Genomic DNA, 15,870 nt, shown 5'->3' with positions numbered 1-15,870 from the left:
CAAAAGGAAAAATACATTTATAATAGAGAAAGCTGGGATTATTGCCTTAACCAACTGATGGAATTTTAACAACCAATAATGGTAACATCTCATTATGTGACTCCTGATGCATTGAGCCAGGCACATCTGTGTTCTTTTTTTTTTTTTTAAGATTTTATTTATTCAGTTGAGACAGAGATAGAGAGAGAGAGCATGAGCAGGGGAGAGGGAGAAGCAGGCTCCCCACCGAGCCAGGAGCCAGGAGCCAGGAGCCAGATGTGGGGCTCGATCCCAGGACCCTGGGATCATGACCTGAGCCGAAGGCAGATGCTTAACAATCTGAGCCACCCAGGTGCCCCAAGCCAGGCACATCTGTGTTCTTGACAATAGTGTTTAACCTGAATCTAATGGTAAAGAAACAGACAAGTTCAAAGTGTGAGACATTGTCCAAAATGAGCGTCTAAACTTTTCTAAAATGTCAACATCATGAAACAAGTCAGGGGAATTATTTAGTTTTAGATTAAAGGAGACTAATGGATATGACAACTAATGTCATCCATAATGCTTGATTGGTTTCTCTATCCAGCAACATAATTCCATAAATTGCATTATTTCAACAATTAAGCAAATTCAAATATAGACTGTTATGTTAGATATTTTTATATCAGTCTTTAATTTTTTGGCAGTTGATAGTGGTTATGTAGGAGAATGTTCTTGTTCTTGGGAGATACATGCAGAAGTATTTAGTAGTGAAGGGTCTTGACGTCTGTAATTTTCAAATATTTCATCAAAAATTTGTGCGTGTGCAAAAAAATTGTGTGTATACACATACACAGTGTATGCATATGTAGAAAAATGTTAACAGTTGATGGATTTAGGTGAAAGGTATTTTATTTCGAAATTTTTCAAAATAAGTCGGAGGAATAAAAGAAAAGAAAATTAACTTCTGGGGTGCCTAGCTGATTCAGTAGGGCAAGAGACTCTTGGTCACAGGGTTGTAAGTTTGAGCCCCACATTAGGTGTAGAGATTACTTAAAAATAAACTTTTTTTTTTTTTTTTTATTTGGGGCACATGGGTGGCTCAGTCGGTTAAGTGGCTGCCTTCAGCTCAGGTCATGATCCCAGGGTTCTGGGATCAAATCCCACATTGGGCTCCTTGTTTGTGCTCTTTCTCTCTCTCTCTCTCTGGCAAATAAATGAAAAAAATATTTTTTAAAAAAGAACTTTTAATAAAAACATTTATTTATTTTAGAGAGAGAGAGAGAATGCAAATGGGGGTGGGGGGACGCAGAGGGAGAGAAGCAGACTCCCTGGTAAGCAAAGAGCCCAATGACACTGGGCTCAATCCCATGATCCTGAGATCATTACCTGAGCTGAAACCAAGAGTCGGAGTCAGATGTATAACTGAGCCACCCAGGTGCCCCAAAAATAAAATCTTAAAAAATAAAATATAATCTTAAAAGAAAAAAGAACCAACTTCTGCTTTTATCATGGAATGGAACATTACAAAACTTTTTATTATGAAATTTACAAATTCCACGTACCCATCACTTAGCTGCAACAATTATCAGCACAGCAATTTTGCGTCATCTGCTCTATCCAACCACTTCCATAAGATACTATGCTATTTTAGGAGGGGAAGAATGAAGGGGAGTAAGTCGGGGGGGGAGACGAACCATGAGAGATGATGGACTCTGGAAAACAAACTGAGGGTTCTAGAGGGGAGGGGGGTAGGGGGATGGGTTAGCCTGGTGATGGGTATTAAAGAGGGCACGTTCTGTGTGGAGCACTGGGTGTTATGCACAAACAATGAATCATGGAACACTACATCAAGAACTAATGATGCAATGTATGGTGATTAACATGACAATAAAAAAATTTTTTAAAAAGATACTATGCTATTTTGAAGCAGATCTTAGACATAATTTTATAATTACTTAAATATTCTCTTTAAGAAAACAAAACATAACAACAAAGTAATACACCCCTATTTCCCATCACCCAGCTGTAAGCCATCAATTCAGTACAGTCTTGCTTAATCTCTACCCTCTCCCACTCACTAGATTATCGTGAAGCAAATCCAAGACACTGAATGTTCTACTGTGCTTACATTTAAATGTCCACTTGAAATCATTTCAGAAGTACAGTAGTGTATGAGTCTTCTTAAATCTTTCTTTTTCATCTTAATCTAACTGAAATTTTATCAAATTGGCAGATAACATTTTTCTGGAGATTTTATATTCTTCTGATCCAAAACTGGATGCAGCACGAGAGATTTTAAGAAAAATCGAATACCGTAATCTATACAAGTATGTGGGTGAGACTAAGCCAAAGGGAAAAACAAAAATTGAAAGGGTAAGTTGTCAAACACCTTTCCAGTAGTGAAAGGTCTCTCTCTTCCATTTGTCCTCCAAGAGGAAACCATTAACCCATTATAATACCACAACTCTGTTCTAAGCCCTTTACATTCATTTTTACTTAATCTTCTCATCAATAACGTGTTCTTTGATCCTGTAGATGAAGGAACTGAGGCTTGGGAGACATTAAATAACTTGCCTATGGAAGCACTAGTGAGCCAGTATTCAAAGCCAAGTCTGACTTAGTCCAAACCTTTACTGTCTCATCCCAGAAGTGAGGGGGGGGCCTCCCAAATTTTGGCTAGATCCAATGGCAAGAAAATGGGGCCTCAAAATATGGTATCTGCATGAGCTTCACGGAGACGCTAAGGACCTGCTGTTCATAATTTCTTCTTTCACACTATATCAGGTTCTCCCAGATGGTGCGTGCCAAGTATCTGTATCTGTTTTCCCCTCTTGCTTGTGGAAGGTTTTTCTCTTTGCCAGAAAGCCAGTAACATGAGCCATACGGATAACCACACCCTGCCTCCTAACACTTTCCTCTTATTTTACTAATAGGTCAATGCCACATTTTTTTTTAATGTGAAAATTTTGTTAAGAGAATCACTCTATTGTGGTTTGTTTGAAGGATGGCAGAAGCAGAAGCCACGTATTTGTTAGGGCTATCTCTACTCACTTTTCCTAGTAAAGTGCCATTTTCAGAGAGGGAACCTTTTGTGGCATAAACACTTAATGATGAAAAACTGGGGTTCTAACATGAGGAGTCTTGTCTTTTCTAGGAAGACTATAAATGCCTTCCAGAGGAAATTGCCAATGCTAAACCTAGTGACGTAGTGCTGGAAGCTGAACTGAAGGCTGAAGATTTAATAGTGGATGTAAGTAGTTAGCCCGATAATATACTAAGACATTTTTTTAAGATTAAAGCCTCCCCCGTTCCATTATAAAAGTATTACATGTTCATTAAAGAAAATTTGGAAAATACAGAAAAATAGAAGGAAGGAAAAGAATCACCTGTGAGCTCAAAGAATCAACATTAGCCAGTTTTTTAAATTTTCTTTGACATTGATATTTTCAATGTAATCGTGATCATGTGGTTAGCAGAACATTGCATATATTGATTTTTGAATGTTTTCTTGATCACAAAAGTAATCTATGCCAATTATTTTTTTAAATTGTCTATGCATACAAAGGAAAAAGACTTTTTAGCTCCTTCATAGAGGCTGTAGTGTCCTGTAGCCTAACAAGACTATCAAATGGCTTCTTCACATTTTCTTTTGTTTCTTATAGGAGCCACTTTTCAGAGTTCTACTCCTCTGAAATCTTGGGACAGTGTTGCCCATGAATTTTTTTCCATAAGCCTCTCATTTGCTGTTTTTCTTGTTGACGCATCTTTGGTGAAGGGTGATCTCTCCATAACCATTCTTTACCAAGGGATACAATGAGTGAATTGTCCTTGGACCCAGTCTAGTCACTTGGCTGAGGGTTGAAGTGCCTCACACCTGCAGATCAGGCTACGGTTTCCTGTTTCTTTAGATGAAATTACACCAGAATAAAGGGATTTTCTGAATTTCTGAGTTTCTGAGATTCTGAAAGAACTTACTCTCCCGAATGTTTTCCCTGGGCTGTCACATGTCCTCCCTTGCCCTCAGTGCTTTACTTGAGGGTCTGCATTGCTCTCAATTCAGTGCACTATCCTAGTCAATCCCTGACCTCCCATCTGGTTTTTCTCTCAAAGCGCAATCTGCTAATGAATATAGGATCAGAAGTACTTGAAGAGACATAGGAGAAGACAGCACACACATGATTAAGTTTGCTTTAACCTAAAGGCAAATTGATGGAGCAATGAAAGATTTTTTTTGACTATCAGACATGTCAGAACAAAAAATTCTATAAGATTTTGTTATGATAAAGGTATGTGAAAATGGGAATGTAAATTGATACAGGAGACCATATTAGGGTCGATGTTAACCAACCCAGCAATTTCATTCTAGGTATTTGTTGTAAGGAGATGATCAGTTTTGAAAAAAAAACAAACAAAAACAAAAAACAAGCACAAATCTATATATTGTGGCATTATTATAGTGTAAAATAAGGGGGGGAAAGGATATATCTCTCAATAGGAAATATAGTGGAATAATGCAAACATTAAAAATTGTTCTTAACATGAAAGATATTTATAACTAAAAAAGTAATACATTCAGAATGATTTTATTTTTGTTTCTTTAAATGTATATACACATGTGTGTATAGTGAGCACACTGAAAAACATTCTGGATGTATTGGTAAAACGTTAACATGGTTTCTACCCGGGTGATGGAGTTGCAGGTACTTTTTTTTTTAGAGTGAGTATGGTAGAAGAGTTTCATAATCAGAAAAAGATGGGTGAAGATGGGTAAAGCCCTTTTGTATTCTGAGAAAGCAATTTGCTAATTAAATGTCTTATGTATTAGCCTCTCAATTTTAGTTTGACAGTGTAATATATTTATGTGGTACATTTTACTATATGTGCCTCCTTTTAAGACTGTGTGTAGTAACTTTTATGATTACTTAATGGGCTATAAAACTTAATTTTGCTATTTAGAATGAAAGATTCATAGTTGTTGATCTGTAGCTACATTTTGCCTTTGAGTCCTTCCTTGGTTAAGAATGGGAACTCCAACTATTATAGTATTGCCCTTCTAGAAAAATAACCGTTTTATCAAATCTGCTTTAAGGAGGAATTTCTAGTTATATATGTTTTGGAGTAAATAGGTATTGCCTTTTATTTCTTGTCTAAAACCAAGGAAATAAATACCAAAGAGCTGGGGGCACTCCTGAAAATTTGATTAGTGTTCATACCTTACCATGATGTGTCACAGTGTCAAGGCTACATTGGGTCCCTCCCCACGTGAAACAGTACCCAGGAGAGAAGCCTAGGATAGCACCAGCCCTGGGTTCATGGGGAGACTGAGCCGTTGCTGCCTCCCAGGTAGAGGCGTGCAGAACCCTCACTGCAGCTCTCAAAGCCAGTAGCACACACACGCTGGGAGACACACCCCTGGTCTGACTTCGGGACCAGAGCTGAGCCTCAGTGTCTTCTTTCCTCTCCAAGGTACTGGCAGGAACTTCATAGACCATGTTTGTTTGTTTGTTTTCTTCAGGAACCAGTCACAGGATAAGCTCCTCTTATCGTCTGTTCTTTTCTGTACCACCATCACCCCATTACTCTAGTTTTTCCCCCTCTTATTTTCGGACCCTCCCTTTCTCCCAGTCCTGTCTGTGGAGCTCTTCCACACCGTAGTTAACACGCTTCCCTGGGTCCTCAGCCTCCTTGTTGGCTCTCTTTGCCCTTGCTGCCTCCTGGCTGTTCCCTGAGAACCTGATGCTTCTGCAGCCCCTTCGGGAAGAGCGTGGTCCTCGAGGTCAGGAGGCCTTCCTGCCCATCAGTCCTCGCGTTCCCTAGCATCACTTCAAGGCCCTGTGCAAGGTCCCTGTTCCTCTGAGACCGGCATCTCCCGACCTGCTGTCCTCTTAGTTGAAGATTTGGGGCTGGTTTAGAGCTTTTCTCCCTGTTCTAGTTCCTGCAGTGGTCCTTGGTGGCTTCATAGTCCACAAGGCTGGCCAATTCTGGTTGATCTCTTCATCCTTATCCTCGGTGACCTTACCTACTCCACCTCGGCCAACACTCAGCAGATTACATTCTGAACCATACCGATATTTGAAAATACCTTTCCTCTAAAAATCACTGATTTTTAAGCATCCTGCCTGTCCTCAAATCCCCTTTTTCCTTATGTGCTTGTTCCTTGCTCTTCAGGACTTCTCGTTTATTGTCTCCTCACTTTCTTCCAGCTTGTCAATGACCTATCTCTACTTCTCTCCCACTCTTAGATTCTGTGATAGATTCAGTCATTTTCTACAATTACCCTCTACTCCCTTGCCTTTCTTCGCATCTACCCAGCAAAAGGCTGAATGGCAGTTCATAGTCCCCAGGCTTCGTTGGGCCCTCTGGACTTCTGGTAGGCTTAGTGCAATTCTCCCAGTGTCCATAATGACTATTTCAAACCATCTCCACTCTTCTCAGACCTCCAGCCCTGTTCCCTGCCCACAACTGTATTCACTGGGACTAACCCCATTTTGGCCCTTATTTCAGAGATAAAATATAGGCCATTAGATAGGAACACACCGAACCTACACACACCGAATAAGCCTCCATCTGCAGCTGTGTCCAGCCTTCCCTCTGGCAATGGGAAAATGTCTCTCTTCTTATCAAAGGCTAAGAGTAATCCTTTTACTTGTGTTCTAGACCAGGGCTGTCTGGTAGAACTTTCTGTGATGCTGGAAATGTTCGGTATAATTGTGCTGTCCATTTTGGTAGCCACCAGCTACACACGGCTGTTAAGCATTTGAAACGTCACTACTGCAACTGAGTAAATTTTTTATTGTATTTAATGTTAATAACTTTAAAATTAAAAAGCTGCATGTGGTTAGTGGCTATGACATTGAGCAGTACACCATAGAGCCATTCATCTTAGCATTTCTGTGGAACCCCAGGGTCCATTCTGTCCTCTCTTTCTGACTTCCCCAGCAACAGTTAAACAGACTTTCATCTCAGGAAAACAGCAAACGTCGTACTCTTCACTTCTCTCCTCTTCTTTAGGGTCCAGTTCATTGAAAAGTTGCCCCCCCCTACCGCCACAACTCCCTTACCTTTCCCAGGTACTACGTTCCTCTCCACATTCTTCTCTCATGCATCTTTCAACAGTCAAGCTTCTAAGAGTTGTCTTCTCTTTTATTATTTCTCATTTACTCCTGAACCTTTTGTCTGTCGCCATCACCATACGAGAACTATTCTTCCAAGTTCGCCAGTGACTTCAGTGTTACTTAACCCAGTGGACCATGGCAGCCCCGTGCCTCAGAGCTGTTTCTTCTGCCTGGAATTCGTTCCTTCCCACATAGATAGACCTGGCTAATTCCTGCTCACTTTCCCAGGAAAACATGCCCAGTCATTTCCGGGGAGCCCCAGACTACTAGGCTCCCTGGTTCCAAAGTTTCACAGCACCCTTTGCTTCTCCTTGGTAGCTCTTAGAACAAATGTAGTTAGAGCGTTACTTTTTTTTTTTTTTTTTTTTTTTTTTAGAGATCAAACAGTTTTTTCAAGATTACACACTTAAGTACTGGAACCACTGTTTGAACCTGGGCAGTCTGGCTCCAGTGCTTACTCTTTTTTTTTTTTTTTTTTAATTGTTATGTTAATCACCATACATTACATCATTAGTTTTTGATGTAGTGTTCCATGATTCATTGTTTGTGCATAACACCCAGTGCTCCATGCAGAACGTGCCCTCTTTAATACCCATCACCAGGCTAACCCATCCCCCCATCCCCCTCCCCTCTAGAACCCTCAGTTTGTTTTCCAGAGTCCATCATCTCTCATGGTTTGTCTCCCCCTCCCACTTACTCCCCCTCATTCTTTCCCTCCTGCTATCTTCTTCTTTTTCTTTTTTCTTAACATATGTTGCATTATTTGTTTCAGAAGTACAGATCTGTGATTCAACAGTCTTGCACAATTCACAGCGCTCACCATAGTACATACCCTCCCCAATGTCTATCACCCAGCCACCCCATCCCTCCCACCCCCCACCATTTCAGCAACACTCCGTTTGTTTCCTGAGATTAAGAATTCCTCGTATCAGTGAGGTCATATGATACATGTCTTTCTCTGATTGACTTCTTTCACTCAGCATAACACCCTCCAGTTCCATCCACGTTGTTGCAAATGGCAAGATCTCATTCCTTTTTATGGCTGCATAATATTCCATTGTGTGTATATACCACATCTTCTTTTAGACATTACTTTTATAATTATTTGTTCAACCTCAGTCTAGGCCACACATGCTGTGGGCACTGGGAGTGTATCAAGTTTCCTTGTACCTACAGGACCTGTCACAGTGGCTGTCACATAGGCAGAGACTTTACACCCTACTTACGTTGAAAGCACAAATAATCTCCCCCACCCCATCCAGATTTCAAGACCAAATCCCTATGGCACATGCACCAGAGTTATTTTTATTCTACTGTGAGCTACCTTATCAGTGCCTTATTTCTGAACCTCCAGAGAGCTCTGCTCCATTTCTTGTGATGCTCCTACAACCCTGAATTCAATTCTATTATGTGAGTGATCACTAATTTATTCCTTTTATTAAGGTTATCAACATGGATTATGGAATGGAAGACAAGAATCCTATTGACCATGTTCGCTTCTATTGTAAGAGTGACCTCAGCAAAGCAGTCATGATAACTAAAGATCAGGTAACTACTTAGGTAAAACAAATAGACTGTAGTGGCATTTTGCAAATCTATGGATAAATCTGCGTTTTACATGCAGATTAGGTCTTAAAGTCAATGTGTATAGTAAAATTTTTTTTAAGATTTATTTATTTATTTATTTTTAAAGATTTTATTTATTTATTTATTTGACAGAGACAGCAAGAGAGGGAACGCAAGCAGGGGGAGTGGGAGAGGGAGAAGCAGGCCTCCCACGGAGCAGGAAGCCTGATGCAGGGCTCGATCCTGGGACCCTGGGATCATGACCTGAGCCGAAGGCAGACACTTAACGACTGAGTCACCCAAGCATCCCAAAAAAGAATTATTTTTAAAATTAAAGTATATCTGGGGGCGCCTGGGTGGCTCATTTGGTTGAGCATCCAACTCTTGGTTTCGGCTCAGGTCATGGTCTTGGGGTCATGAGATCAAACCCCGCGTTGGGCTCTGTGCTCAGTTCAGAGTCTCCTTGAATTTCTCTGCCTCTCCCTTTGTCCCTCCCCCCGCTCACATGTGCTCTCTCTCTCAAATAAATGAAAAAATACAATCTTAAAAAAATTGGGGTCCCTGGGTGACTCAGTCGGATAAGTGTTTGCCTTCTCAGTTCATGATCCCAGGATCGTGGGATCAAACCCCCCATGTCGGGTTCCCTGCTAATGGGGAGTCGGCTTCTCCCTCTCCTCTGCCCCTTCCCCCCCCGCTTGTGCACTTGCTCTCAAATCTTAAAAAAGTCTTAAAAAACTTAAATATATCTGACTTTTGTGTAGACTAGACCATCTTAGCAGCCAGTTTTTCCTGTTTGCTGAAAATAAATGAAAGCACTGTTTTTGGTTTAAAGACTAGGTTATAAATCTGATGGGAAAAGTAGTGTTGTATGGTTGAAGTCATGAAAGTTAAATGTGCTTACTTGCATATCTTTTGGTGAGAGTCTGGTCTACATATAATTACATGATACAAACTTTTAGTCTTTTATTGACATAAAATTGTGGGGCATTTTGCAGTATGACAACTACCTTGAATTCCTTTCTTTGGATGATAATTGGGATATAACAGCAAAACATTGTGGTGTTTTTAAATAACATCAGGAAGGGAGCTGGGGCACTTGGGTGGCTCAGTCAGTTAAGCATCTGACTTCAGCTCAGGTCATGATCCCAGGTTCCTGGGATCGTGCCCCATGTTGGGCTCTGTGCTCAGCGGGGAGTCTACTTGTCCCTCTCCCTGCTCGCTCACACTGTCTCTCAAATAAGTAAATAAGATCTCAAAAAAAAAAAATAGAATGGAGCTTAGGAACAGCTAACCTCTCTTCAGTGTATGAATTCAAGATGACAGTGAAATCTTTTCTTCTTTGAAAAGGTTTCAGAGCTTTTGCCAGAGAGATTTGCAGAGCAGCTAATTCGCGTATACTGCAAGAAGACCGATGCAAAGACCTTGTTTGCTGCACAACAACATTTTGTTCAATGGTGCTTAATCAGAGACTTCACCAAGCCTCAGGTGGGTGGTTTATTATTCACATGATTTGCACAATTTTTTATTTCTAAGTAAAAACTAAAAGAGATCTTACTTCCCTCTGAAAAGTTCTCATTTAAATTATAGTCACTTGATTATGGTTTTGGGAAAAAAAAGTTTTTCTAGTTTAAGCTTTCCTTTTAAAATGTCTGACTCTGTGTTGACTAGTGATTTCTTCCTACACCAATTTTGAGTGAGTACTCTGTTTATCATTATTATCCTAATACTAAAAGTTCAAAGTGATGAACATGTGATAGTACTTTATAATGTTCTCACCAGTTGTCTGCACTCCTCCCAGTTACCTGGGAAATGAGTCATAGTGTCCTCATCTTTCAGAGAAGGTTACCAAAGCTGAGTAAATTGTTTAAGGCTACATACAAGTTGATAATAAGTTTTCTAACTTATTATTTCAAATTCAGTATTCCCCAAACTGTGAGCTATTTAAATTGTCTGGAATAAGACAATGGAGAAGAAGAGGAGCCAAGCTGTAGCTGACAATCCTATAGCGAATGTTGTTAAAGTTGTCCCTTACTGGCCTGGACATGGCAGGTGCCTGGCACAGAGAAAGTGGCCAGTCGATTATTTGTTGAGTGTCTGAATGAAATACTTGGCAGGCAGGTGGTAAGCTGCGTTCTACTTCCTAGCCCAGGATGCTCTCCCACAACACCAGATCTGCCTTCCCCCAACCCCCATGCATTGGGTGCTGAAGGAAACAAAATGAAGGAGCAACCCGGTAGTCGGTACTTTATCAAGTGCCAGAAGGAGTGATACAGATGAGTTCTGTTAGGATTCTAAGAGTTAAGAGAGCTGTCAGGAAAGCCTTCTGAAGGAGAAGCGATTCTGCTGGGTCCAGAAGGCTGGATTATGTTTGAATGAGTAGCAGGGAGAAAAGGTGGATGTAGTTCCTAGAGGAGTAACCCAGTGGCATGAAATTGGAACAAGTGGAGTGTGTTTGGGGGCCGTGAGGAGACCAGCTATGTGGACTCAAGAGTCCCTACTGCTGAGTGGTGAGAGGTTGAATGGGAAGAATAGACTAGATTATGGAGAGCATTGCATAATCAGCTAAGGAAGAAGACTTCATATGAACAGTGGGGAGGGAACCATTGAGAGATTTCAAGAGTTTCCTTAGGTGCTGCCATCATTACTTACTCCTGCATTTGTTACCTCCAACTAGAATAAGACCCATGGGGATGAGGAAGTGTGTCTGTCTTAGGTACTGTAGCACCTAAGGAAACTAAACCACTGATTAAGAAAGAAAACTAGCAGCAGATGGATTGGAACTTGGAGAGACTGGAAGTAGAGAGACAAGAGGCTGTTGAAGTTCAGCCATCTGGCAATAACTACTTTAAAACGACGATACATCCACTCATTGAATGGGGATTTTTGCCAGGTCCTATGTTAGGTACCAGAGATGGAACAGTACCTAAGACAGACATAGTTCCCACAGTCTTGTTGGGGCACACAAGTAAATAACAATTGTAGCGGTGTGGTAAGTGCCTTGGGGTAGGGCGCACAGAGTCTTAGTGGAGCCAAAAGGAGAGGGATTTAAGCCATAACTTGGTTGGTTGGGAAAGGCTTATTCTAAGAAGGACTTAGAAGCTGAGACCTGAAGGATGGATGAGATGGAGTCAGCTGGGTAAAGTCGATGGAGGGGGTGAGGCCAGAAGATGGGCGAGAGCATGGTGCCTTTAGGGGAGGGGTCCAGGGGATTTTGCATAGTCCTGTAGGCTAAGAGCAATGGAAGCCATTAAAGTGTTTTAAGCAGGAGAGTGACATTCAAGTTTGTATTTACAAAATTCACTAGAGTTGAAACTAGAATGGGTAGAAATAAGGACGCTTGATAGAAATGGAGATGAGTTTAAAGGCAAATAATGTTGACTTTGAGCCAGAAGGGTCTTCCAAATAGGAATATCATTTATTGTAGGGGGGGACTAGGCAAGAGAGGAGCAGGGATCTAGTGAAGTCCCTCTTTTTCCTGGAAAAACAGACAGAGGGGCGCCTGGGTGGCTCAGTCAGTTAAATATGTGACTCTTGATTTTGGCTCAGATCATGATCTCAGAGTCATGAGATCGAGCCCCATGTTGGGCTCTGCGCTCGGTGTGGGGCCTGCTTAAGATTCTGTCTCTCCCTCTGCCCCTCCCCACCCCTCTCTCCCTAAAAAAAATAGAATAATATAAAAAAATAAAAGCAATTATTGGTATTTTCAAAAAAAGAAAGGCAGAGTTTGTGTTTCGTGAAAAGTGTATGAAGGAAGAGGAGTCAGAACTCTGCGGTGCCCTGCTCCTGGCCGTCTTTGAAAAGAATAGGTCTGATAACTTTTCCTACAAAGGCTCTTACCTGCTCAGGGCTGTGGTGTTTCTAATTTGGCCCAAGCATAGGGCATATATGTAATTTAGGGTTTCCCAAGAGTAAGTATGTCTAGAAGCAATCTATCTGCAAGACAAGGATAGGTGCACATGAGGATTTCACTCAAAGTTATGAAAACTGGCTTTTCTTTGTTCCTGGTTTTTCTTTCCTTGACAGGATGGTGACGTTGTAGCCCCTCTTATAACACCTCGAAAAATGGAGTGGAATAACGCGAATTCAGCCCAGAGCCCAGATCACTTCCAGAAAGTGTCCAAATCTAGACAGTGGCTTTTTCCGGATGACTCAGTGTAAATGTTTGCAACCAGTTGTTTACATAAAGCCTTCTTCCCTGTCCCCCAGCAATATTAACTAATGTAGGGAATTTGGTCGTGGAGTTCTACAAATTTAGTGATAACTAGTGCTTTTTATATTTTGAATGTACACACATGCTGAAGCTAAGTAATTTTTATCCAAAGAAACAAAAAGGTATTAGGCAAATCTTGCTATACATGCTATGGAAATTGTTACCTTGTCTATTTTAACTGTAACTAAAGTCTTTCTCTAATAGTCTTATTTTCTTAGAATAACAAAAAAAAAATTAGGTACTCTGAACTCTTATGACAAATGATTGTTCTTTTAAAAAAAAAATGTTTAGAAATGAGAGAAGGTGCACAGAGGAATTTGAAGTTGGGACTGTCGTAAACAGCCATGGTTGAGAACGAAACATAAAAGCCTAGCCCCTTGAGGGAGGGTACCCATCACCTTGAATTTGAGGACAATTCTTCTTAAGTGATCTGAATGTTAGCGAAAGACCTTCCCTCGCCCTCTTAGCCAGGTTGGACTAAACAGTAGGAAATGAGGGCCGGGAGTAAGCTCCACCTCCTGAGTAAGAGGCATGATTAATTTTTTGAAAAGGTCCGAGGGCTCTGGCCTTCTCTGGCGTGGGACATAAAACTGCCTCTGAGGAGGCTGTTCCCTGGGTCAGTTGCAGCCCCAGACCTGGGCAGTTTCTTTCTCCTGAATACTCACTGTCCGTGTCCCAAGGTCTTTTTCACTATCATTGCTCAGCCTGGAGAAGGGTCCCCTCCGACCTTCTGTCTGAATTTCCCTAGTAAGCTGATCAGGGTCACAGGAGCCATTCTTGGGGCTACTCAGAGCTGGGACTTTGTTTTTGCTGGTTCAGTGGGCATTTTATGGGTTTCAGAGCAAAGACTGAGCTGCCTGGGATGAGATGAGTGATTATCCCAAGAATTCCACGTTCCCCTCTGTGGCCCAGTATTTCCCACTCTTGACCTTTACCTCCTGCAGTGGAGTAGGCACCACTGTGGTTGAGCAGTTCCGTGCAGAGGGCCCCCACCCCCACCTCCATATACACACAATTGCCCGTTCTACAGAACTTCTTCACCAAGAATAAAGTCCGGAGTTAGAGCCAAAGCTGGCGGTAGCCAGAGGGTCCTGTAGATGCAGGGCAGTGGGGAATGGGAGTCATGAACCCTTAACATCTTATGCTTTGACACTCCCTTACAAAAGCCTCCAAGGCAGGCCGGGATTGGGGGGCCAGGCCTGGCTCCGGGCAAGAGCAAGCGGGAGGAAGGAAGGAACTCAGACTATAGGCAGCAGATTATCCACAGTCTTAGGAATGCTGCTACCTTTTACTGTGTAACCAAGTTCTGTTCTGTTGACACTAGGCTGAAAAGTATTAGAGATGTCTGCCATTCTGTATAACCACCACCACCCTCCTCCATCCCCCAGCAGATGATCAAGAGTTGACCCTAATTCATAGGAGAATAATTAAAACCCTTCCCACTTCCACCATAATGCTGTGTGGGTGAGGATGTGTCCATATGTGGGCTCCTAGAAGCACAAGTGAAGTCAGCCATGGGACTGAGTCATATCTGTGTTGGCCGAGGTACCTCTGAAACATTCAGTGGGGAGAACTGTAGGGCTCAGAGTTCGTGTATCCAGACTCAAGGTCAAGAATGTAATGTTTTTCTGCTAAGATTGTTTTATTTCTGCAACTCCTGTCTTTAAGTCATTGTGGTTTACTCTGGAATTTTATGGTTTCAACATTGTATCATTGTGCTATCTGAGAAATAACTTGAATCAACTTTGTTTGCACCCTTTACATATAATTCAGCTGCACTTTATGCTCTTTGCAACTGTTTTAATTATCAGAACCACGTGCCATTTAAAGGTTAAATTTTTCTTAACAAACACCTTCACTATTTGTATAAAAACTGAGATTTTAACAACTTAACCTCTAGAGTTACTGAACTGTTGTCACCTTGAGAATGTAAGAAAAATGATTTGTTACTTCGTTTGGGTGAGGAAAATAGCTGCAATAAAGCTTCATGAATGTATCTCCATCTTGAAACCAAAGGTGTTTTCCTTAATGACGTCCTCTCACACGTGTGTGCCCAGTCTGCACCCTGTTCTGCAAATGAAATGTGTCTAGGAATCTACCCAGATGCGTCTGACTATGTCAACGCTATGTTTGGTTTGCAAGAGGGGGGATGATATTTAACAGGACTTACGTTATTTGGTTTTCTGACAGGAGGCAGGCATTGTCATGGGATGGGATATGGATGTCTCTTATTTCCTGAGCTCTTGTGTTAGGAAACATATCTTTCCTCCTTTTTAACCTGCCCTAGGTTCCCATCTACAGAGATTCAACTGCTTTATCCAAATAGGTATATTGCTCATTTGCTGCTTTTATATCTTCCTTGTGAAATTAGAGATTTGCAAGCACCCCGTATGCTGGTGGCCGACAGGAAGCCCTCAATGTTCTAGAAAAAGAAAGATGCTACTGGAGTAGTTTCACCAGTTGAGCCCAGGTGTCTGTGGTTCGACAGTATGAAGTTAAAATGATTTCTAGGGCGCCTGGGTGGCTCAGTCGTTAAGCGTCTGCCTTCGGCTCAGGTCATGATCCCAGGGTCCTGGGATCGAGTCCCACATAGGGCTCCCTGCTCAGCGGGGAGCCTGCTTCTCCCTCTCCCACTCCCCTTGCTTGTGTTCCTGCTCTAGCTGTCTCTCTCTGTCAAATAAATAAATAAAATCTTTAAAAAAAAATAAAATAAAATGATTTCTAAAACATCCAGAATAGAATATATATATCTCCATGGAAAATTGTCTAGAAGGATGTATATGAAAATGAAAAAGTTAGTGTTTTGGGGGAGTGGTTCAATTTTAGGCAATTTTAATTTTTTTTAAAGTGTTCTGTTTTTTTCTACAGTCAACATGTTTTAGTTGTATAATTTCTAAAAAGAAATTTCAGGGGGGCACCTGGCTGGCTCAGTTGGTGGAGCATGGGACTCTTGATCTCAGGGTCATGGGTTTGAACCCCATGCTCGGCATGGAGCCTACTTTAAAAAATAAAGAAATG

General features: G+C 41.5%; 1 protein-coding gene across 1 annotated transcript in view; it reads left to right on the top strand.

Moving 5' to 3' along the window:
- SAMHD1 (SAM and HD domain containing deoxynucleoside triphosphate triphosphohydrolase 1) overlaps positions 1-14,848 on the top strand; it is a 56,719-nt gene extending 41,871 nt beyond the window's left edge. The window contains exons 12-16 of the mRNA XM_028118549.2: positions 2,195-2,334; positions 3,116-3,211; positions 8,520-8,624; positions 9,990-10,127; positions 12,666-14,848. Coding sequence (XP_027974350.1) covers positions 2,195-2,334; positions 3,116-3,211; positions 8,520-8,624; positions 9,990-10,127; positions 12,666-12,800 — 614 coding nt within the window. The 3' untranslated portion in view covers positions 12,801-14,848. The remainder of the gene's footprint in view (positions 1-2,194; positions 2,335-3,115; positions 3,212-8,519; positions 8,625-9,989; positions 10,128-12,665) is intronic.
- Positions 14,849-15,870: the final 1,022 nt, after the last annotated feature.

This window comes from Eumetopias jubatus, unplaced genomic scaffold (assembly GCF_037043125.1).
Source record: "Eumetopias jubatus isolate StellerSeaLion01/CBP00866 unplaced genomic scaffold, mEumJub1_p1.0 scaffold_9, whole genome shotgun sequence".
Lineage (NCBI taxonomy): Eukaryota > Metazoa > Chordata > Mammalia > Carnivora > Otariidae > Eumetopias > Eumetopias jubatus.
Note: the sequence above shows the minus strand (reverse complement) of the source record. Positions and strands in the feature narration are given on the sequence as shown.